Source organism: Oncorhynchus tshawytscha, linkage group LG06 (assembly GCF_018296145.1).
Source record: "Oncorhynchus tshawytscha isolate Ot180627B linkage group LG06, Otsh_v2.0, whole genome shotgun sequence".
NCBI lineage: Eukaryota > Metazoa > Chordata > Actinopteri > Salmoniformes > Salmonidae > Oncorhynchus > Oncorhynchus tshawytscha.
In genome coordinates this window covers 44,865,219-44,890,197 of record NC_056434.1, presented here as the reverse complement: position 1 = coordinate 44,890,197, position 24,979 = coordinate 44,865,219, and the positions used below count along the sequence as shown (strand labels likewise).

Sequence of the window (24,979 nt, the reverse complement as noted above, 5' to 3'; positions counted from 1 at the left end):
ACCAGCCAACCGCTTTGAATTCCCTTTCACCACACCACCACTGACACGCCTAAACCCTTAACCCTTAGTGTGACACCATTGGATCGTCCCTCAGAAAAGCAATGTGCTATGCTCCAGATTGTGTCTGACGATATTCTCATTGCCTGTACTGTACTCTACAAAGATCTGTTTACACAGGCTGTAGTGGTATGAAGAAGTCTTTGTGAATCTCTTTAATTGGTGCTTTGAGCCAGTGAGCCACGTTTTTCAAAGGTGTTGCTGGCACACAGTCTGTCTGGCCAGGCACTTATCGGGCTCTCCTTTGATTCCTGTCTCACACTGAGAAGGCACAACTTTCTCTGCCTCGCACTGTGCCTGCTGGGCAGACAGCACTATTCTGTTCTTGACATTAACACTCTGTGGTACTACAGCAAACTCATTTTGCTTTGTCGTCCAATTAAACTCTTTAAAGAAGAAAAAAAAGGAGTTTGAGGGAATGTCTTACAGTAAAGATTTTTAGGTAATTATATTTGACTTTCGGTAGTTCTGGCTGTTACAGAAATGAAACCCTTCCTGTTGTAACTGATACCCATGTCTTGCCTGTGCGTTGTACTCCTTCGTTACCTGGATGTATATATTCTATCCCCTAGCTAAGGCAAATTCAAGGTAACCTACACTGTGTAAAAAACATTAAGAACACCTGCTCTTTCCATGACATGGAGTGACCAGGTGAAGCTACTATCCTTTATTGATGTCACTTGTTAAATCCACATCAATCAGTGTAGATGAAGGGGAGGAGACTGGTTTAAGACGTTTTAAGCCTTGAGACATTGATTGTGTATGTGTGCCATTCAGTGTGAATGGGCAAGACAAATGTAAGTGCCTTTTTGAACGGTGTATGGTGGTAAGTGCCAGGCGCACAGGTTTGTGTCAAGAACTGCAATGCTGCTGTGGTTTTCACGCTCAACAGTTTGCCGTATGTATCAAGAATGGTCCACCATTCTTACTCCGTAGACCTGTCTTCAAAGAGCTCCAGTCAAGGCTTGGTGAAATGCTAAGAAATTGTGACCTGTGTCTTTGCAAGGAAAGTTGTCCTATACTTGGCAGCATATATAACCCTGCTGGGTCCTGGAGTCTTGGCTCCATCACACCACTGCCCATGAGAGTCTCTGTGGAGGCTAGTGGTTGTGCTGCTCCCTGTTGATAGAGACTAGACCGGGCTTATTTCTGGAATCTGATTATTTTGATCAACGTTGCTTTCTACTCTTTGTCCATTTAAGGTCTCTCAAGATGAAGCTCTCTCTGGATAAGCTATGTTCTCTCGAGTCAATGGACCTCTGTTACGTTGTTGCGGTTGTTTTTTTGCATTGAACATGAGCTGGACATTGGTACATGTTGACATGTTCACACACCACACAGGACATAGAACAGTGTCTTTGTTCCAGTAACGTGAAATCCTTTGGACAGTGTTTAGACTATATGAATGACAGAGGGAGGCAGCTACATTTCCCCTGAGTGCATGTCTAATTACAAACGCAGGGACTTCAGTGGAAATATAAAAATGTCTTGTTTTTCCTGTACTCAATTTAAAACTGTTTCTGCAAATAGGGGCAGATTGTGAGCGCGATATCATGCTAGGCACTTCCTGTGCAAATTCCCACAATGCACAGTGCTACAATCGGTTATATATAGATTAGGCCGTGAACACTTCCATACCACACCGAGTCCCTGGAAGTGTGTGTGAGTTACCGTTTTTTTCAATGCTAGAGCAGCTGTCTTTCAATGCTAGAGACTCCGTCTGTGTTAGATTAGATGTTGTTGCTATCTGCCGAATGTGATTACATATGAGAGATGACACCCCCTCTGGTCCACTAAAAGCAGTGGGGAGAGGGGAGCTACTGTGGACTGGCAGGCCTCAGCCACTGCAGCCAGACTTCTCACTTGTTCAGGTTGCATTTGGCACATAGCCTTTCCACTATTGAAGGAGCTCCTGTTTCGAGCCTCATGGAAAATGCTTTCTCTCTCCTCTCTGGAGAAGAGTTGCCACTACTGTAGTGCTTTGATGGTATTGGGATTTTGTCAAGTTCCTTTGACACATCCAGGTTTACATTCCAATTGACATGAAGGGTTGAGAGAATGTATTATACAAGGTCATTGAATAATCTATATTTGATTTTCATTATACACTCTGACCACATGCTTCTACAATATGCTGCTTGAAATTAGTAGTCCTTTAACTATGGAGACAAGCACAGAGGATAAACTACTGAATGGTGACTAGTTGAATGGCTGTCTAGTGAAACTATTATATACACAGGTAATGGGAGCGGCTGCAGGTAGGAAGTTGTGTAGGGTACACTGGTGTTGTAATGAGGAAAGATCCCTTATCTCATCCCTGGGCTTTTTTTAATGGTTTCAGAGCTGTCATTATGAGCTGATTAATATCTTCAGCTATGCAAATTAGAATAGGGGTATTTTAGAGGATTTATGCAAAGTCACCCTCATGCTTGAAACAGGCCGTACTATTTCAAGTTTTCCTGTTTCCCTGCTCAATGGAAATTTTGGTTTACAACCTTACAGTGCATTCGGAAAGTATTCAGACCCCTTACCACATCTTGTTACGTTACAACCGTATTCTAAGATGGATGAAATACTTCCGGGGGGGAGGAAACTATCATATTTTACCTAAGGTGCTTCAACAAAGTACTCAGTACATTGTTTGAAGCACTTTTGGCAGCGATTACAGCCTCGAGTCTTCTTGGGTATGATGCTACAAGCTTAGCACACCTGTATTTCAGGAGTTTCTCCCATTCTTCTCTGCAGATCCTCTCAAGCTTTGTCAGGTTGGATGGGGAATGTTGCTGCACAGCTATTTTCAGGTCTCTCCAGAGATTCCCATCGGGTTCAAGTCTGGTCTCTGGCTGGGCCACTCAAGGACGTTCAGAGACTTGTCCCGAAGCCACTCTTGCGTTGTCTTGGCTGTGTGCTTAGGGTTGTTGTAAGGTGAAGCCCAGTCTGAGGTCCTGAGCATTCTGGAGCAGGTCTTCATCAAGGATCTCTCTGTATTTTGCTCTGTTCATCTTTCCCTCGATCCTGACTAGTCCCTGCCACTGAAAAACATCCCGACAGCATGATGCTGCCACCACCATGCTTTACCGTAGGGATGTTCCAGGTTTCTTCCAGGCGTGACGCTTGGCATCCAGGCCAGAGATCAATCTTGGTTTCATTAGACCAGAAAATCTTGTTTCTCCTGGTCTGAAATTCTTTTTGGTGCCTTTTGGCAAACTCCAAGCGGGCTGTCATGTGACTTACTGAGGAATGGCTTCCGTCGGGACACTCTACCATAAAGGCCTGATTGGAGTGCTGCAGAGATAGTTGCCCTTCTGGAAGGTTCTCCCATCTCCACAGATTAACTCTGGAGCTCTGTCCGTGACCATCGGGTTGTTGGTCATCTCCCTGACCAAGGTCCTTCTCCCCCGATTGCTTAGTTTGTCCGGGCGGACAGCTCTAGGAAGAATCTTGGTGGTTCCAAACTTCTTCCATTTAAGAATGATGGAGGCCACTGTGATCTTGGACCTTCAATGCTGCAGAAGTTGTTTTTTTGGTACCCTTCCCCAGATGTGTGCCTCGACACAATCCTGTCTCGGAGCTCTGCTGACAATTCCTTCGACCTCATGGCTTGGTTTTTGCTCTGACATGCACTGTCAACTGTGGGACCTTATATAGACAGGTGTTTGTCTTTCCAAATCATGTCAAATCAATTGAATTTACCACAAGTGGACTCCCAATGAAGTTGTAGAAACATCTCAAGGATGATCAATGGAAACCGAATGCACCCGAGCTCAATTTCGAGTCTCGTAGCAAAGGGTCTGAATACTTATGTAAATCGGGTATTTCTGTTTAAAATTTGTTGATTTTGATGAGGAAAAATAAATTATTGAATCCATTTTATACTAAGGATGTAATGTAAAAAAGGAAGGGGTTTGAATACCAAGGAGTGCATGTAGAGTCTATTTTAAGCCTCAGACATTCTGTACAGTTAGAATGTGACCTTGTTTTCATGTTAAGCAAAGTAATTTTTAATTTCAGTAATAGTTTTAATGTTTATTAAGTGCTATTAATTAATGGGAGACCATTTCACAGAGAAAATGTCTTGGTTTTTGCCTGTAGTACCACAGTCTGAGTGCAGAGTGATACTGTAGTAAAATCCAATGCCATTTTCTTTTCCAGAACCCGCTGAGATGGCAGTCTGATCATAGTCTAACTAAGCCCGAGAGCGGCTGTAGACAGAGCGAGGGAGTGACGGACAGATCAAGTCTCCAAAACAGAAGATGGGTGAAAAGGAGGATGAGAGGAGTGCCCAGGCAGGGCAACTCTTTGAGAACTTTGTCCAGGCGTCCACATGTAAGGGCACTCTGCAGGCCTTTAGTATCCTATGCAGGCAGATGGATCTGGACCCGCTAGACTACAGGAACTTCTACAGCAACCTCAAAGCCACGGTCACCAATTGGAAGGCCAAGGCCCTCTGGACCAAACTGGACAAGAGAGCCGGCCACAAGGAGTACAAGAAAGCCAAAGCCTGTGAGGGCACCAGGGTAAGAAGTCAGTCAAGCCATCACAGTATTGCAAATGCATAAGTCACACTCGGATTTGATACAAGAAATAAAGCGTCTAGATATAAGGAACAAGCTTTAAATGAACAAACCCTGTATTTGCCATTGTGCAGACCTCCCACATTGGGATTGAGTAGATCATGTCCATGTTAATATCCCATATCTGCATAAAGATGGATTCATAGGTGGTTGGGTTTTGATTTTTAACTTAGTCCCTTATAGATGATCTACAGATGGTCATATTATCAACAGTGTTTGTTGATAAGAAAATGCTTGCTTAGGTTTAGAATAAGGGTTAGGATAAGGGTTAGTAGATAGTTCAGTAGATGTTCAGTAACATTTAAACTAACTAAGGGTAGTTTACCAAATGGGGCCCCCCAGATAGCATATGAATACTGTGGTTGGGCGCCCTGGAGGTAGGAGCCCCAGGGCCCTAAATGCGGTAGTTCAGCCCTGTACTAAACATCTACAAACCATCTACTTGGGACTATCCAAATAAAGTGTTAACCTTTCCTGTGTCAGATGTAGGAGGTCACCGTCGGATGGAAAAGGCTACTTTGTATTAAAGGCCCGTGCAGTCAACTTGATTTCCCTGTTTTTTATTATTATTTCATAGCTGGAATAATACTATGAAATTGTGAAAAATACGATGATACCCTTAACATGCTGTGTGAAAAGACCATCTTGGATGGAGTTTTGGCCTGCCTGGTGAGATATTTATCAACAGGTGGTAAATTGGTTAATATACCAATAAGAAAGGCCTAACTATTCAAATAGCCCACAGGGAAATCTTCCATCCCCCTGTGTAGATTTGTAACAGTCTGTAAAATGGAAGTGTAGATGCATGTTATGTCCCTCCATACTACACTGTATAGTGTAAAACAGAAGCACATATAACTGTTCTATTTAGTTATATGGTTTACAGTATGTTAGAGTACTAGCTGTACAGTAACTTCATAACGTGACTTCTCTTTCATGGTAATGTTGTGATGCAGGTGAAACAGAGCTTGTCTCTCATCATGTATCACTGTCTTGATGTGATATCCCTGCACACCCAGCTGGTAGATGCTTGTGAGCAATGTGGAGAAATGAAATGCTACGCTGCACACGTCTATGGGATCATTTTAAACAAAGAAAAAAAAAATTGATAGATTTGCTGATTTTGCAAAGAATTGGAACAAAGAATGCAGACTGTTAAAAATAATGATTCTGCCCATTTTATATCCATGTTTTCTAGCATGTTTAGCATAGGGGCAATTCCATGACCTCTCTGGGATATGTGGGATGCTAGCGTCTCACCTGGCCAAAAGCCAGTGAAAATGCAGTGTGCCAAATTCAAATAAATTACTATAAAAATCTAAATCACACATGCAAGATAGCAGATTAAAGCTACACTTGTTGTGAATCCAGCCAACATGTCAAATTTCAAAAATGCTTTTTTGGCGAAAGCAAACAATGCTATTATCTGAGGATAGCACCATAGTAAACAAAGAGGAGCATATTTCAACCTTGCAGGCGCGACACAAAACACAGCAATAAAAATATAATTTATTTTCTTCTTTTGTTGGCACTCCAATATTTCCCATAGACATCACAAATGGTCCTTTTGTTCGATTAATCCCGTTGATATATATATCCAAAATGTCCATTTATTTGGCGCATTTGATCCATAAAAAACACTGGTTCCAAATTGCGCAACGTGACTACAAAATATCTCAAGTTACCTGGAAACTTTGCCAAAACATTTCAAACTACTTTTGTAATACAACTTTAGGTTTAAAAAAAAAAGTAAATCATTGAACAAATTTAAGACTGGATGATCTGTGTTCAATACAGGAGGAATACAAACTGTAGCTAGCTTTCTGGTCACACGCCTCTATCTAACAGGACACTTCAAGTTACCCTCAAGATGGCCATACTTCATTACACAAAGGAAAAACCTCAACCAATTTCTAAAGACTGACATCCAGTGGAAGCGATAGGAACTTCAAGAAGGTCCCTTAGAAATCTGGATTCCCAATGACAAGCCATTGAAAAGAGTGACCTCAATGTTTTTTTTATCTGAATAATTTGTCCTCGGGGTTTCGTTCTGTTATACTCAGACATGATTCAAACAGTTTTAGAAACTTCAAGTGTTTTTTAAAAATACAAATCTACTAATAATATGCATATCTTATCTTCTGTGGATGAGTAGCAGGCAGTTTATTTTGGGCATGCATTTCATCCGGATGTGAAAATACTGCCCCCTGTCACCAAGACGTTTTAACAGAATGGTGCTGAGACTCAGATGTTTTACTTTAAAATGAACGCCAAACCATTGATTGTAAAGTTAAACAAACTATGCCACAGTATACCAGAGGTTGCACTACAATATAACTTGTATAGAAGAAGATAACGCCTTCGATGTAGCTGATCACATTTTCTTTAATCACACTTCATTTCACCTTTGCAACAGTTTACCTTGGTTGTGTTTTAATTACAGTTTTTTACTGTATACTGATGTCGCTCTTGTTCTCCTCCCGCCCCCGCCCAGTCTTTGATCATTGGAGGAGGGCCCTGTGGCCTGCGCACAGCCATCGAGCTGGCTCTGCTGGGGGCCAAGGTGGTGGTGATTGAGAAGAGGGACACCTTCTCCAGAAACAACGTGCTCCACCTGTGGCCCTACACCATCCATGACCTCAGGGGCCTCGGGGCCAAAAAGTTCTATGGCAAATTTTGTGCCGGAGCCATAGACCACATCAGTAAGTTTCATACTTTTCGTAATGCCATTCTTATCTCATTGGGAAGTATGTTAAGTAATATTATTCTTCATTGTTTTTGTGTACTGCTGGGGAAAACAGACTAAGGTATTTTTCAGATGGTAACATTGTTGCATGATCTGTCACTCCCATGTTCTTCAGTTAGATTTTCAATATACAGTACCAGTCCAAAAAATTTAGGACACCTACTCATTCAAGGGTTTTTCTTTTCTTTTTACTATTTTCTACTTTGTGGAATAATTGGGAAGACATCAAAACTATGAAATGACACATGGAATCATGTAGTAACCAGTAAAGTGATAAAGAAATGAAAATGTATTTGATATTTTTCAAAGTTGCCACCCTTTGCCTTGACAGCTTTGCACACTTGGCATTCTCTCAATCAGCTTCACCTGGAATGCTTTTTCAACAGTATTGAAGGAGTTCATGAACATGCTGAGCACTTGTTGGCTGCTTTTCCTTCACTCTGCAGTCCATCTCGCCCCAAACCATCCCTAGTGTCGCAGTGGTCTAAGGCACTGCATCTCAATGCTAGAGGCTTCACTACAGACACCCTGGTTCGATTCCAGGCTGTATCACAACCGGCTGTGATTGGGAGTCCTATAGGGCGGCGCACAATTGGCCCAGCATAGTCTGGGTTTGGCCAGTGTAGGCTGTCATTGTTAAGAAGAATATGTTCTTAACTGACTTGTCTAGTTAAATAAAGGTGTGTTTAAAAAATAAAAATGGAGGTCGGATGATTGTGGAGGCCAGGTCATCTGATGCAGCACTCCATCACTCCTTCTTGGTCAAATAGCCCTTACACAGCCTGGAGGTGTGTTGGGTCATTGTCCTGTTGATAAACAAATGATAGTCCTATAAAGCGTAAACTAGATGGGATATCGCAGTAGAATGCTGTTGTAACCATGCTGGTTAAGTGTGCCTTGAATTCTAAATAACTGACAGTGTCACCAGCAAAGCACCATCACACCACCACCTCCATGCATCACCGTGGGAACCACACATGCGGAGATCATCCTTTCACCTACTCTGCGTCTCACAAAGACGTGCGGTTGGAATCAAAAATCTCATTTAGACACATCAAACCAAAGGACAGATTTCCACCGGTCTAATGTCCGTTGCTCGTGTTTCTTGGCTGAAGCAAGTCTTCTTATTATTGCTGTCCTTTTAGTAGTGGTTTCTTTGCAGCAATTTGACCATGAAGGCCTGGTTCACACAGTCTCTGAACAGTTGATGTCTGTTACTTGAACTCTGTGAAGCATTTATTTGGCCTGAAATTTGAGGCTGGTAACACAAATTAACTTAACTGCAGCAGAGGTAACTTGGGGTCTTCCTTTCCTGTGGTGGTGTCATGAGAGCCAGTTTCATTATAGCTCTTGATGTTTTTTGTGACAGTTCTTGAAATTTTCCGCATTGATTGACCTACATGTCTTAACGTACTGATGGACTGTCATTTCTCTTTGCTTATTTGAGCTGTTCTTGCCATAACATGGACTTGGTCTTTTAACAAATAGGGCAATCTTCTGTATACCACCCCTACCTTGTCACAAGACAACTGATTGGCTCAAACACATTAAGAAGGAAAGAAATTCCTCAAATTAACAAGGTACACCTGTTTAATTTAAATGCATTCCAGGTGACTACCTCATGAAGCTGGTTGCGAGAATGCAAAGGGTGGCTACTTTGAAGAATCTCAAACCTTAAATATATTTTGATTTGTTGAACACATTTAATTTGTTGGTTACTACATGATTCCATATGTGTTCATAGTTTTTTGATGTCTTCACTATTATTCTATAATATAGTAAATATAGAGAAACCGTTGGCGTAGGTGTGTCCAAACCTTTGACTGGTACTGTATTTCCAGGTCGCTCTGCCGAGAGATCTGATGATTGTGTGAGTTATACATCTCCCTGCTACTTCCTTGCCTTAGATAACATGCAAAGTGGAGGAGCCCATAAATGCAAATGTTGTGTGTTTTTCAAACCAAAGCTGCCAGATAGTGACCTTCTGGTGTCCTTTATCAGGGTCATAAATACTGCTTCTCACGTTAACTTGTGAAGTTGAAAACAGACTTACCAGCTGCTAGCTAGCTACACCTATACCTCAGAATGGAATCAGTCATGTGGCATTTCACTAACCTTGTCTCTAAGCCTAGCAAGGCCACAGGTTATTGGATATTGTGTGTTGATGGATATGTGTTAAAGCCCCCATGCAGTTTTTTTTTAATGATCACTATGTCTAACAAATCACTGTTTATTTCATGAAAATAACACAAAATATTTTTTAGCATTTATTTCCCTGAGCCTCATTTTGCCATTGAAATGCTCAGTCTGATTGTGTAGGCGTGTTGATGTAAATGTATTTACATAAAAGTCTGATTGGCGGTGATGGGTACTGACTTCTAAACTTGAAATATCCTTAATCATGCTACTGAGGGAGAGGGGGTAATGCAGAAAGTTTACATTCTGTCAGAACATAGTTAGATATTAGGTATCCTATGGAGAGAAGGGCCACAGTCTGGTTTCCGTCAACAGATAAGGTAGGACAGCTGTGAGATAGGAAGGAATTTGGGCCGAGGTCAGGTCAGATGAAGTGAGAAAGAACAGGCATCCCTTAAATCCTGTCTAGCAACGGATGTATTGGTTGTCCAGATGTGTAAGGCTTTGTCTTAGGTAGCTGTGATACCCAGTTGGTGAATTAACTTGGTTTGAGCTTTTACTAGCCGTTCGTGGGCTTATTTCCAATCTAACAGCGGATAGGATCATTTAGACTCTAGAGCCTACCCTTCTTAGACCTTCAAAGTAGGAGGATGCATATGCAAATAAAAGATGATGGTGGTGATAGTCAAAATGATCAGATCAGATTGCGATGTGATATGATCTGGGCCAAAAACTCCATCCCACCTGTACAGGCTGAAAATCCAGGAATTATTTTTCAAACTGCTCTTACTCAAAAAGGCCTTTAAACATATTTTTCATAATGGGGAAAATACTGTATCAGTAAAATCACTTTTTTATAAATATATATATATATATATTTTTTTAAACTGCACTGCCACTTTAAATATACCTGATCTGTTTGTCTATGAAGGTATTCGCCAGCTCCAGCTCATGCTGCTGAAGGTCTCCCTCATCGTGGGAGTGGAGGTCCATGTTAATGTGGAGTTTGTTAAACTGCTGGAACCACTGGACAACCAGGAGAATGAAGGTAACTATTTATTTTTTTGTCCGAAAATACAGCTTTCTGTCCCTACACTTTTGAATCTGACCCAGTGGTATCAGGTCCGGCACCAGTCTGTGAAAGGAAGTATCTGAACTTCAAACCTCCATTAGGGCTTGCACAAGTACCGTATAATTGTGTAACCTACGATTATGGATGAAGAACATCATGAACCCCACCACCATTTGGGCTGTTGAGTTGGTTTCAGGGGTAAAATGGTGTAGCAAACAAGTCTTTGGTTGCTTAGGCAATGCCCCCCTCCCTGCAGCAGCACATTTATATCTTTCTTGCTTAATTATTTTGCTATTCAAATGAATATAATGGAGACAGAGGGTCATTTGGCTGAACAACCATCATTCAAAATTCCATGACTGTCACAAGCCTGGCCTTCATGCCATGGCAATCACTAAACAGCTGTGTTTACAACAAACAATTTATTTCTGTTTATTTTACTGTTATTTCATGCTTGCATATTTGTCATGAATCTGCTTTTTGCATTGTTATTCTGCAAATTCAGCTTGCAATGTTGCTTGCCTAATTTGAGTTGATGCCAAAAATAAGCCCATTGTATATTTATGAAGCTGTATTTCAGAGTCCCAAAGCTTCACCAACTGTCCCATTCTTTTGATTTTGAACATTGGATTTAAACAAGTGTCCTGTTTTTCTCCCAGTTATTTCTTCAGTAGCATGTGTTGGCAGGCTTGTCACTAGATGGATAAATATAGAAGAAGACAGAAGGAAGACTAGCCTAAATTTAGGGTTGCAATGTGTCCTTCTCTGCAGCAGTGACCGTGTCCTTCAGGGGGTACCTCAGGAGAATGGGTCTGGCGCGTTTCTGTAAGACTGTGTGGCACGAGTGTTGAGCTGATATGGAGAGGGTCACTGTTTTCGCTCTGCATCATTGCCACTTACCGCGCTGCATTGTGAAAGATTGCAAACCCCCAGCAAGACTCCAGCTATATGGGCTCCCGAGTGGCACAGCGGTCTAAGGCACTGCATCCCAGTGCAGGAGGCGTCACTACCTGGTTCGAATCCAGGATGTATGATATTGGGAGTCCCACAGGGCGGCGCACAATTGATCCAGCGTCGTCCGTGTTTGGCCGGGGTAGGCAGTCATTGTTCTTAACCGACTTGCCTAGTTAAATACAAATAAAATAAATAGTTGCAAAGAACTTGGCTATGTATTTAACCGTGCCCTCACATTAATCTAAAAGCACCATGTAGTGACTCGTCATCCAATAACAAACTCTGATGAAACCTTAAGTCATGGAAAACAGGAAATGTTTACAATATATTGCTGTATTCATGACTTGCTGCTGTCTCGAACGCTTGTCTAATACTGTATCTTCTCTTTTTCCCAGGGCTTGGATGGAGAGCTGAGATTAGACCATCAAACCACCCCCTCACTGACTATGAATTTGACGTGGTGATCGGTGCAGATGGACGCAGAAACACGCTAGATGGTGAGAACACACGATGGAAATGTTTGACTGTTTCAACATTGACAGGAGCCTGGAAGACCCTTGGGGCACAGCTAAAAGTTGCACACCTGAACATTTTCAACTACAGAGTTTCACTCATCCATAAAATACTAGACAGGGAAAGTCCAATAGAAATGCACACAAACAAGGAAAAAAGCCTGAGGGAATACCTGCACGTTTACACAGTGGATTGCTTCTGGCATACATTGAGGGAGCCCTTTAAAACTTCTTAGGGAGGATGTTCCCTCGGGGGATCAAATCAGCGGGTAGTCAGCGGATATTTTAGAGCGTCACTGATCGTTTTTATAAAATTCAAACTTTCATTAAAACACACATGCAAGGTATTGAATTAAAGCTACACTCGTTGTGAATCTAGCCACCGAGTCAGATTTGTAAAATGCTTTTCGGCGAAAGCATGAGAAGCTATTATCTGATAGCATGTAACACCCCAAAAGACCCGTAGAGGATGTAAACAAAAATAATTAGCGTAGTCGGCGCTACACAAACCGCACAATAAAATATAAAACATTCATTACCTTTGACCATCTTCTTTCTTGGCACTCCTTGATGTCCCATAATCAATACTGGGTCTTTTTTGGATTAAATCGGTCCATATATAGCCTAGATATCGATCTATGAAGACTGTGATAAACGGAAAAAAATAGCGTTTCATAACGTAACGTCATTTTTTAAAAGTTAAAAAGTCGACGATAAACTTTCACAAAACACTTCGAAATACCTTTCTAATGCAACTTTAGGTATTACTACACGTTAATAAGCTATAAAAATCATCAGGAGGCGATGTAAATTCGATAGTTCTCGTGTGGAAAAAATGTCCGGAAAAACACTGAGACAATGCCTCAGGTCGGTGGTCGGAGGGAATCGGTTCCCTTTGGTCGGATCTACCAAGAATCAAATCAGAATCAAATGAGGAGACTCTATACATCCTGTGGAAGCTGTAGGTACTGCAAGCTCGGCCTCATATATTACGGTTCACCTTTAACAATTCATGGAAGTGGCGCATGGATATTTTTTTCCATCTCCAGTGATCAGATTTTCCTGCGCTTTTCGATGAAACAGACGTTCTGTTATAGTCACAGCCGTGATTTAAACAGTTTTAGAAACGTCTGAGTGTTTTCTATCCACACATACTAATCATATGCATATACTATATTCCTGGAATGAGTAGCAGGGCGCTGAAATGTTGCGCGATTTTTAACAAAAAGCTGCGAAAATTCGCAGCCTCCTTAAAGCTATGGTTCAAAGCACGAGTCATTCATTTTATAGAAACCAAGGTTGCTGAGTTGGGGCGAGATGGTGCGACGCTCCTTTTTTAGCTCCAAATCCTTCCTGTTGACAGTTTGAGCTGCACTCCAAGGGCACATTTGGCTGACTGGTTGTGGTTGTAGTGACTAGGGGCGCAACTTTCACTGGGGACGGGGGGGACGACATGTCCTCCCCACATTCTGAAATTAATATATATTTTTTAATTATGTCCCCCCCACTTCTAAAACCGAAGTTGCACCCCTGGTAGTGTCTACTACTCTTCATCTGCAGTTAACTCTAGTTAGCACTGGCAACATTTGAACTGCATCTGAGCACTTTGCCCAGAGGTCTACCTGGGAGCCTGAAGGTAAATGGCTTGTATACAGACTGACCCTGGTCATGTGAAAGTCAATTGCAGTATTGGCATTAGTCTTGACTGTAGTCTGACTGGACCTAAAAAGGAAAGCAAATGGGTAAATCATCACCCAGACAATTATTACTCAAAGTTCAAAGGTAGTATTTTGCAATTCTACCATCGTTTAAATGTTTTGCTTAATCTGAACCTTCATCAGTCTGTTTATTACATGGTGCTATACATGGTGCTATAAGAATAATACAATAAAATTATTACTCTATGTAATAAATCAATCTGACCCAGTTTAATATAAAATGATTGACTTCCAAAATGTTAAGCAGAACAATAACAATACTTTCCCCTCAGGTTTCAAGAGAAAGGAGTTCCGGGGTAAGCTGGCCATCGCCATCACAGCCAACTTTGTCAACAGGAACACCACGGCCGAGGCCAAGGTAGAGGAGATCAGCGGAGTGGCCTTCATCTTCAACCAGAAGTTCTTCCTGGAGCTCAAAGAGGAGACAGGTGGGTCCTCTACCAAACCTGACCCCCAACACGCCTGCATTTACCCTTCTCCAGGGCAATGACCTATAGCCTGGTTTGTGATCTCTTTGTACAGTCTTGCCAATGACCATAGTTGTCAAGACAGCACAAACAGATCTGCGACCAGGCTAATTGACCTCATCACATCAGTCCAAACTAGTGTGGCTCCTACAAAAAAGGGAGTGCTGCGTTTACGATGACGTACCAGCCTGTCGGGTAGATAAGATGTGCTTTGCCATGCTAGAACACCATGGAGGATCCTGTGCTGCTGATTTTCTCTGTTTGCTTGGCTTTGTGAGGACAGTTGGCTCAGCAGTGTAGACAGGCTGGAATCCCTTCCCGTCCAATCCCCTCTTAAAAATTCTTACGGATCATTGGGACGCTAGCGTCCCACCTCGATAACATCCGGTGAAATTGCAGAGCGTCAAATTCAATTTACAGAAATCGTAATATTAAACAATCATGAAAATACAAGGGTCATACATCATTTAACTTCTTACAGCTGAGATCTCGTTAACGGGATCGATATGACAACAGCCAGTGAAAGTGCAGGGCACCAAATTCAAACAAATCTCATAAATATTTTACACCATTTTAAAGAAACTTGTTAATCCCACCACAGTGTCCAATTTCAAAAAGGCTTTATGGTGAAAGCACACCATCTGATTATGTTAGGTCAGTACCTAGTCACAGAATAACACAGCCATTTTTCCAGCCAAAGAGAGGATTCACAAAAAGCAGAAATATAGATAAAATTAATCACCAACCTTTGATCTTCATCAGATGACACTCATTGGACTTCATGTTACACAATACATGTATGTTTTGTTCGATAAAGTTCATATTTATATCCAAAAATGTACATTGGCGCATTACGTTCAGTAATGTTTTGCTTCCAAAACATCAGGTGATTTTTGCAGAGAGCCACATCAATTTACAGAAATACTCATAATAAACATTGATAAAGATACAAGAGTTATGCATGGAACTTTAGATACACTTCTCCTTAATGCAACCGCTGTGTTAGATTTTAAAACAGCTTTACGGAAAAAGCACACCATGCTATAATTGGAATACGGCGCTCGGAGAACAAAACAAGCCATACAGATATCCGCCATGTTGTGGAGTCAACAGAAGTCAGAAACAGCATTATAAATATTCACTTACCTTTTTCATCAGAATGCACTCCCATGAATCCCAGTTCCACAATAAATGTTTGTTTTGTTCGATAAAGTCCATCATTCATGTCCAAATACCTCCTTTTTTTTCGCGCCTTGAGTTCACAAATCCAAATTCACGACGTGCAGGCCAGACAAAGTAAAATAAATCCATTACAGTTCGTAGAAACATGTCAAACGATGTATAGAATCAGTCTTTAGCATGTTTTTAACACATCTTCAATAATATTTCAACCGGAGAATTCCTTTGTCTTTAGAAATGCAATGGAACACAGCGACCTCTCACAGGAGCATGCCTGAATGAGCTCATGGCCTTCTGGCAGACCTCTTACTCAATCAACTCTCATTCTCTCCTCCTTCACAGTAGACACCTCAAACAGGTTCTAAAGACTGTTGACATCTAGCGGAAGCCTTAGGAAGTGCAATCGGACCATTTTAGGACAATTTTAAGACCAAAATTTACACTATCTTGGATCGGCAAAGAATTGAAAAACTACAAACCTCAAATTTCCCACTTCCTGGTTGGATTTTCTTCTCAGATTTTTGCCTGCCATATGAGTTTTGTTATACTCAGACATCATTCAAACAGTTTTAGAAACTTCAGAGTTTTCTATGCATATTATCAGTAGATAATTTGGATATCTTAGCTTCTGGGCCTGAGTAGCAGGCAATTTACTCTGGGCACCTTATTCATCCAAGCTACTCAATACTGCCCCCAAGCTGTAAGAAGTTAAAAGCTTATCTTCTTGTTAATCCACCTGCTTTGTCAGATTTCAAAAAGGCTTTACGGGGAAAGCACACCATGCTTTACGGGGAAAGCACACCATGCTTTACGGGGAAAGCACACCATGCTTTACGGGGAAAGCACACCATGCTTTACGGGGAAAGCACACCATGTTTTCCCCATCTGAGGACAGCGCCCCGCAAGAAAAAGCATTACATACATTTTCCAACCAAGCAGATGCGACACGAAAGTCAGAAATAGTGATAAAATAAATCACTTACCTTTTGAAGATCTTCATCTGTTTGCAATCAAAAGGGTCCCAGCTACATAACAAATGGTCCTTTTGTTCGATAAAGTCCATTATATCCCAAAAAAGTAAGCTTCAATGGCGCGCTTGACTCCGTAATCCACCGGTTTCCCTCTTTCAAAATGAATCCCGTAAATTACCAATAAAGTTCTTCTAAACAAGTCAAACAACATTCCTAATCAATCCTCAGGTACCCTGTTATGTAAATAAATGATATAATTTAAGACGGAGAATACCGGAGACCGGAATGCGCTACAAACACTACAGCCAAAATGGGAGCCACTTAGAAAAACAACATTCTAGCTCATTTTTCAAAAAACAAGCCTGAAACCATTTCTAAAGACTTGACATCTAGTGGAAGCCCTAGGAACTGCAATCTGGCAGGACTTGGTTTTATATTCCCAGCCATTGTAATCAGAGGTGAGCTGAATTACATTTTTTTTGGATGGATTGTCCTCTGGTTTATGCCTGCCATATCAGTTCTGTTATACTCAGACATTATTACGTTTTGGAAACTTCAGTGTTTTCTGTCCAATACTACCAATTACAGTGGGGAGAAAAAGGATTTGATACACTGCCGATTTTGCAGGTTTTCCAACTTACAAAGCATGTCTGTAATTTTTATCATAGGTACACTTCAACTGTGAGAGACGGAATCTAAAAAAAATCCAGAAAACCACTTTGTATGATTTTTAAGTAATTAATTTGCATTTTATAGCATGACATAAGTATTTGATCACCTACCAACCAGTAACAATTCAGGCTCTCTCAGACCTGTTCTCCACTCATTACCTGTATTAACTACACCTGTTTTGAACTTTTTCCCTGTATAAAAGACACCTGTCCACACTCAATCAGACTCCAACCTCTCCACAATGGCCAAGACCTGAGCGCTGTGGAAGGACATCAGGGCTAAAATTGTCGACTTGCACAAGGCTGGGATGGGCTACAGGACAATGGGCAAGCAGCTTGGTGAGAAGGCAACAACTGTTGGCGCAATTATTAGAAAATGGAAGTTCAAGATGACAATCAATCACCCTGATTGGGTCTCCAAGAGCTCACCTCGTGGGGCATCAATGATCATGAGGAAGGTGAGGGATCAGCCCAGAACTACACGGCAGGACCTGGTCAATGACCTGAAGAGAGCTGGGACCACAGTCTCAAAGAAAACCATTAACACACTAGGCCGTCATGGATTAAAATCCTGCAGCACACGCAAGGTCCACCTGCTCAAGCCAGCGCATGTCCATGCCCATCTGAAGTTTGCCAATGACCATCTGGATGATCCAGAGGAGGAATGGGAGAAGGTCATGTGGTCTGATGAGACAAAAATATAGCTTTTTGGTCTAAACTCCACTCGCTGTGTTTGGAGGAAGAAGAAGGATGAGTACAACCCCCAAGAACACCATGAAGCATGGAGGTGGAAACCTCATGATTCTTTGGGGTTGCTTTTCTGCAAAGGGGACAGGACGACTGCACCGTATTGAGGGGAGGATGGATGGGGCCATGTATCGCAAGATCTTGGCCAACAACCTCCTTCCCTCAGTAAGAGCATTGAAGATGGGTCGTGGCTGGGTCTTCCAGCATGACAATGACACAAAACACACAGCCAGGGCAACTAAGGAGTGGCTCCGTAAGAAGCATCTCAAGGTCCTGGAGTGGCCTAGCCAGTCTCCAGATCTCAACCCCATAGAAAATCTTTGGGGGGAGCTGAAGGTCCGTCTTGCCCAGCGACAGTCCCGAAACCTGAAGGATCTGGAGAAGGTCTGTATGGATGAGTGGGCCAAAATCCCTGCTGCAGTGTGTGCAAACCTGGTCAAGAACTATAGGACACGTATGATCTCTGTAATTGCAAACAAAGGTTCCTGTACCAAATATTAACTTCTTGCGTCGAGCAATCCGGGATCGTGAATACAGCCTCAAACTCATTACCATAACGCAACGTTAACTATTCATGAAAATTGCAAATGAAATGAAATTAATATTTTAGCTCTCAAGCTTAGCCTTTTGTTAACAACACTGTCATCTTAGATTTTCAAAATATGCTTCTCAACCATAGCAAAACAAGCATTTGTGTAACAGCTAGCGTAGCTAGCATAGCATTTAGCATAGCATTTAGCATTAGCATCAGCAGGCAACATTTTCACAAAAACCAGAAAATCATTCAAATAAAATCATTACCTTTGAAGAACTTCAGATGTTTTCAATGAGAACACTCTCAGTTAGATAGCAAATGCTCAGTTTTTCCTGAAAGATTATTTGTTTAGGAGAAATTGCTCCGTTTGGTGCGTCACGTTTGGCTACCAAAAACAAACCTTCAAAACGCCAAACTTTTTTCCAAATTAACTCCATAATATCGACTGAAACATGGTAAACGTTGTTTAGAATCAATCCTCAAGGTGTTTTTCACATCTCTTCATGATATATCGTTCGTTGAAAGCCTCCTCTCAATCACTGGATGATTGCGTGCAGCTTGTAGCTTACGCACCAATTTAGACAAAGGACACCGGGCGGACCCCTGGTAAATGTAGTCTCTTATGGCCAATTTTCCAATGATATGCCTACAAATACGTCACAATGCTGCAGACACCTTGGAGAAACGATAGAAAGGGCAGGCTCATTCCCGGCTCATTCACAGCCATATAAGGCGACAATGGGAAACCGAGCTTCAAAAATTCTGCCCATTTCCTGGTTGAAGTTTCATCTTGGTTTCGCCTGTAGTTCTGTGGCACTCACAGATATCTTTGCAGTTTTGGAAACCTTAGTGTTAGTGTTTTCAAAGCTGCCAATTACAGTGCCTTGCGAAAGTATTCGGCCCCCTTGAACTTTGCGACCTTTTGCCACATTTCAGGCTTCAAACATACATTTTTGTGAAGAATCAACAACAAGTGGGACACAATCATGAAGTGGAACGACATTTATTGGATATTTCAAACTTTTTTAACAATCAAAAACTGAAAAATTGGGCGTGCAAAATTATTCAGCCCCCTTAAGTTAATACTTTGTAGCGCCACCTTTTGCTGCGATTACAGCTGTAAGTCGCTTGGGGTATGTCTATCAGTTTTGCACATCGAGAGACTGAAATTTTTTCCCATTCCTCCTTGCAAAACAGCTCGAGCTCAGTGAGGTTGGATGGAGAGCATTTGAACAGCAGTTTTCAGTTCTTTCCACAGATTCTCGATTGGATTCAGGTCTGGACTTTGACTTGGCCATTTTAACACCTGGAGATGTTTATTTTTGAACCATTCCATTGTAGATTTTGCTTTGTTTTGGATCATTGTCTTGTTGGAAGACAAATCTCCGTCCCAGTCTCAGGTCTTTTGCAGACTCCATCAGGTTTTCTTCCAGAATGGCCCTGTATTTGGCTCCATCCATCTTCCCATCAATTTTAACCATCTTCCCTGTCCCTGCTGAAGAAAAGCAGGCCCAAACCATGATGCTGCCACCACCATATTTGACAGTGGGGATGGTGTGTTCAGGGTGATGAGCTGTGTTGCTTTTACGCAAAACATAACGTTTTGCATTGTTGCCAAAAAGTTCAATTTTGGTTTCATCTGACCAGAGCACCTTCTTCCACATGTTTGGTGTGTCTCCCAGGTGACTTGTGGCAAACTTTAAACGACACTTTTTATGGATATCTTTAAGAAATGGCTTTCTTCTTGCCACTCTTCCATAAAGGCCAGATTTGTGCAATATACGACTGATTGTTGTCCTATGGACAGAGTCTCCCACCTCAGCTGTAGATCTCTGCAGTTCATCCAGAGTGATCATGGGCCTCTTGGCTGCATCTCTGATCAGTCTTCTCCTTGTATGAGCTGAAAGTTTAGAGGGACGGCCAGGTCTTGGTAGATTTGCAGTGGTCTGATACTCCTTCCATTTCAATATTATTGCTTGCACAGTGCTCCTTGGGATGTTTAAAGCTTGGGAAATCTTTTTGTATCCAAATCCGGCTTTAAACTTCTTCACAACAGTATCTCGGACCTGCCTGGTGTGTTCCTTGTTCTTCATGATGCTCTCTGCGCTTTTAACGGACCTCTGAGACTATCACAGTGCAGGTGCATTTATACAGAGACTTGATTACACACAGGTGGATTGTATTTATCATCATTAGTCATTTAGGTCAACATTGGATCATTCAGAGATCCTCACTGAACTTCTGGAGAGAGTTTGCTGCTCTGAAAGTAAAGGGGCTGAATAATTTTGCACATTCAAATTTTCAGTTTTTGATTTGTTAAAAAAGTTTGAAATATCCAATAAATGTCATTCCACTTCATGATTGTGTCCCACTTGTTGTTGATTCTTCACAAAAAAATACAGTTTTATATCTTTGTTTGAAGCCTGAAATGTGGCAAAAGGTCGCAAAGTTCAAGGGGGCCGAATACTTTCGCAAGGCACTGTATATGCATAGTCGAGCATCTTTTCGTGACAAAATATTGCGCTTAAAACGGGCACGTTTTTTTATCCATAAATTAAGAGCGCCCCCTATATCCAAGAAGTTAATTCTGCTTTTCTGATGTATCAAATAGTTAGTGGGGCAAGAAAGTATTTAGTCAGCCACCATTGTACAATTTCTCCCATTTAAAAAGATGAGGCCTGTAATTTTCATCATAGGTACACTTCAACTATGACAGACAAAATGAGAGAAAAAAATCCTGAATCACATTGTAGGATTTTTTAAATGAATTTATTTGCAAATTGTGGTAGAAAATAAGTATTTGGTCAATAACAAAAGTGTATCTCAATACTTTGTTATATACCCTTTGATGGCAATGACAGAGGTCAAACGTTTTCTGTAACTCTTCACAAGGTTTTCACACACTGTTGCTGGTATTTTGGCCCATTCCTCCATGCAGATCTCCTCTAGAGCCGTGATGTTTTGGGGCTGTTGCTGGGCAACATGGACTTTCAACTCCCACCAAAGATTTTCTATGGGGTTGAGATCTGGAGACTGGCTAGGCTACTCCAGGACCTTGAAATGCTTCTTACGAAGCCACTCCTTCGTTGCCCGGGCGGTGTGTTTGGGATCATTGTCATGCTGAAAGACCCAGCCACATTTCATCTTTAATGCCCTTGCTGATGAGTGAAAACCTCCTTGCAATCTCACGATACATGGCCCCATTCATTCTTTCCTTTACACGGATCAGTCGTCCTGGTCCCTTTGCAGAAAAACAGCCCCAAAGCATGTTTCCACCCCCATGCTTCACAGTAGGTATGGTGTTCTTTGGATGCAACTCAGCATTCTTTGTCCTCCAAACACGACGAGTTGAGTTTTTACCAAAAAGTTATATTTTGGTTTCATCTGACCATATAACACTCTCCCAATCTTCTTCTGGATCATCCAAATGCTCTCTAGCAAACTTCAAACGGGCCTGGACATGTACTGGCTTAAGCAGGGGGACACGTCTGCCACTGCAGGATTTGAGTCCCTGGCGGCGTAGTGTGTTACTGATGGTAGGCTTTGTTACTTTGGTCCCAGCTCTCTGCAGGTCATTCACTAGGTCCCCCTGTGTGGTTCTGGGATTTTTGCTCACCTTTCTTGTGATCATTTTGACCCCATTGGGTGAGATCTTGCGTGGAGCCCCAGATCGAGGGAGATTAGTGGTCTTGTATGTCTTCCATTTCCTAATAATTGCTCCCACAGTTGATTTCTTCAAACCAAGCTGCTTACCTATTGCAGATTCAGTCTTTCCAGCCTGGTGCAGGTCTACAATTTTGTTTCTGGTGTCCTTTGACAGCTCTTTGGTCTTGGCCATAGTGGAGTTTGGAGTGTGACTGTTTGAGGTTGTGGACAGGTCTTTTATACTGATAAGTTCAAACAGGTGCCATTAATACAGGTAACGAGTGGAGGACAGAGGAGCCTCTTATTAAAGAAGTTGTTACAGGTCTGTGAGTGCCAGAAATCTTGCTTGTTTGTAGGTGACCAAATACTTATTTTCCACCATAATTTGCAAATAAAATCATAAAATCCTACAATGTGACTTTCTGGATTTTTTTTCCCCCCCTCATTTTGTCTGTCATAGTTGAAGTGTACCTGTGAATTACAGGCCTCATCTTTTTAAGTGGGAGAACTTGCACAATTAGTGGCTGACTAAATACTTTTTTGCCCCACTATGTCATGCAATAAAATGCAAAGTAATTACTTTAAAATCATACGTGATTTTCTGGATTTTTGTTTGAGATTCCGTCTCTCACAGTTGAAGTGTACCTATGATAAAAATGACACACCTCTACATGCTTTGTAAGTAGGAAAGCCTGCAAAATTGGCAGTGTATCAAATACTTTTCCCCCACTGTATATGCATATCCTAGCTTCTGGGCCTGAGTAACGGGCAGTTTACTTTGGGCACCTCATTCATCCAAACTTCCGAAAACTGCTCCTTAGCCCGAAGAAGTTAATGAAAGGTTCGGCCCCATCACTCACATGGATCATAAGATGCACACTGTATGTGAAACATGATCCACTGGGCTAATCCCTACTGTACAGTTGGTCAACTAATACAACCACCCCACTGGTTGTACGGTCAACCTGGTCAACATGATGAAGGACATAAAGGTGTTAATTCATCTTTGTTTTCTTGTTGTTGCAGGGATTGATCTGGAGAACATTGTGTACTACAGAGACAACACACACTACTTTGTGATGACTGCAAAGAAGCAGAGTCTGCTGGACAAGGGGGTCATCATTCATGTGAGTGGTGTTAGTTTTGCTCCTTTGTTTTCACTTTCCCCATATGTCATTCCCCTACTCTTCTAATCCCCAACAGTTCAGATATTCACAGCTGTGCCATTGTGCCCTATCTGCCAGAGGGTGCTAAATCTCAGCCCTTTGTTTGAACTGGGAATAAAAGCACAGAACAAGATACATTGGAGTGGAGTGAGAGGAAAAGGTTTTGCTGGGTGAGAAGGAATCTGGCACCTGTGTGTGTGTCTGGTCTCTGAAGGCTCGTTTTCATTTAATTTCTCCTTCAGTGAAGATGGACTCCTCATCCTTCCTGCTCTGAATGTGACCTCTGTGTGTAGTCTTTAAGCTCTCGTCATAGCACTGCTGCCTTGACTGGTTCGAATTGTCAGCGAGCTCTTGACTTATATTTTAAACTGTACAATGGAAATGTTTGATAAAAGAATATGATGGGGATTTGCATGTGAGGGCGCTGATCCGTAACAATAATGTAGTAGACTTGTAATCCCTGTAATTTCTTGCTACCTGAGGTGAAACCTGTCCCTTTGTTATTTAAAAAAAAAACAGACTTGTACTACGTAGTTTTTCAAAGTCTGCTTACGTGTTCAGAAATGTTGAACAAAACTGTCTAGGGCAACTGTAAAGTCTTTAGGGCCGGTTGCCATCACCTCAGTCTAATCTACACATGATGAAGAGGTAGGTAGGTAGGGCCCTGATGTTTTCCTGATCTGACCAGGACAATCTTAAGCCCCAGTTATAGGCTCCAACTAGGACTTGGTAGAGGTGGAGCTCTGATTCTTTCGTAGCAATACCATTCATTTTCCATCAACCCGCCCTGTTTCTTGGTCCTGCAGGATTACATTGAAACAGAGAAGCTGCTGGGCCAAGACAACGTGAACCAGGAGGCTCTTCTCTCCTACGCCCGTGAGGCGGCCGACTTTGGCACCAACTACCAGCTGCCCTCTCTGGACTACGCCATCAACCACTGCAACCAGCCCGATGTGGCCATGTTCGACTTCACCTGCATGTGCGCCTCAGAGAATGCGGCGCTGTTCAGGGAGAAGTGCGGACATCAGCTACTGGTGGCTCTGGTGGGGGACAGTCTATTGGAGGTGAGGGGGCTTTACGTCATACTGATGTTGTGGGTGAAATTAATACACATTATGTCACACCATACAAAAATGGAGTAAAACATTTTGCAGCAGAAACTACAGAAATGCCTTTCTTATTGGACAACTTCAGGTTTTCCCCCTCCCTGTTCAGTCTGTTTTCATCCGTATGGTGTGCCGAGATATAGATTACTGTTCATTTAATTTCTCATGCTAGTCAATTCTCAAAGCTTTGTCTAAATGCCTCTCAAGTCACAGGAGCCAACAGTAAATGTATTTTATTGGGATCCCCAATGCTGCCAAGGCAGCAGCTCTTCTTCCTGGGGTCCAAACATGAAAAAAACAAAAGAAATAAAATGAATAATATACTGTGGCAGACCAGGGGGTTGGGTCAAAACGTTTACACAGATCAGACACGGACAGAGTAGAATTAGCTCTGTATTAAAGGTATTTATTAAAATAAAAGTCGAAAAGAACCGGTCTCCCCCAAGAGACCCTCTCCGGGCTACAGTCTTCTGGGCTCCGGGTCTTTCTATATCCTGTGGGGATTAAAAACGGAACTCCCTCCTGTTACCTCTGATACCGTCCCTGACTATACAGGAGTCCTTTCCTCCCCCAGTCTCTCCCCTAACTCTGTCGGGGAGGGGACTGTCAACAGTGCGACGTATGTCGCCCTTCTCGATAGGGCATCCGTGTTTCCATGCTTCGCCCCTAACCTGTGTACAACAGAAAAAGAGAGGCGTTGAAGGGACAAGAACCACCTGGTGA

General features: G+C 42.0%; 1 protein-coding gene across 12 annotated transcripts in view; it reads left to right on the top strand.

Annotated features, from left to right (window-relative positions):
- The window catches only part of LOC112252603 (protein-methionine sulfoxide oxidase mical2b), an 83,479-nt gene that overhangs the window by 7,342 nt on the left and 51,158 nt on the right, over positions 1–24,979 (top strand). For all 12 annotated transcript variants that reach the window (XR_002953865.2, XR_002953864.2, XR_002953866.2 and 9 more), the window contains exons 2-8: positions 4,210–4,574; positions 7,126–7,333; positions 10,445–10,561; positions 11,935–12,036; positions 14,042–14,197; positions 23,011–23,111; positions 23,957–24,214. Coding sequence is in view for 8 of the 12 variants with exons in the window: in XM_024423984.2 (XP_024279752.1) it covers positions 4,311–4,574; positions 7,126–7,333; positions 10,445–10,561; positions 11,935–12,036; positions 14,042–14,197; positions 23,011–23,111; positions 23,957–24,214 (1,206 nt within the window). In the remaining 4 variants the exon portion in view is untranslated. The remainder of the gene's footprint in view (positions 1–4,209; positions 4,575–7,125; positions 7,334–10,444; positions 10,562–11,934; positions 12,037–14,041; positions 14,198–23,010; positions 23,112–23,956; positions 24,215–24,979) is intronic.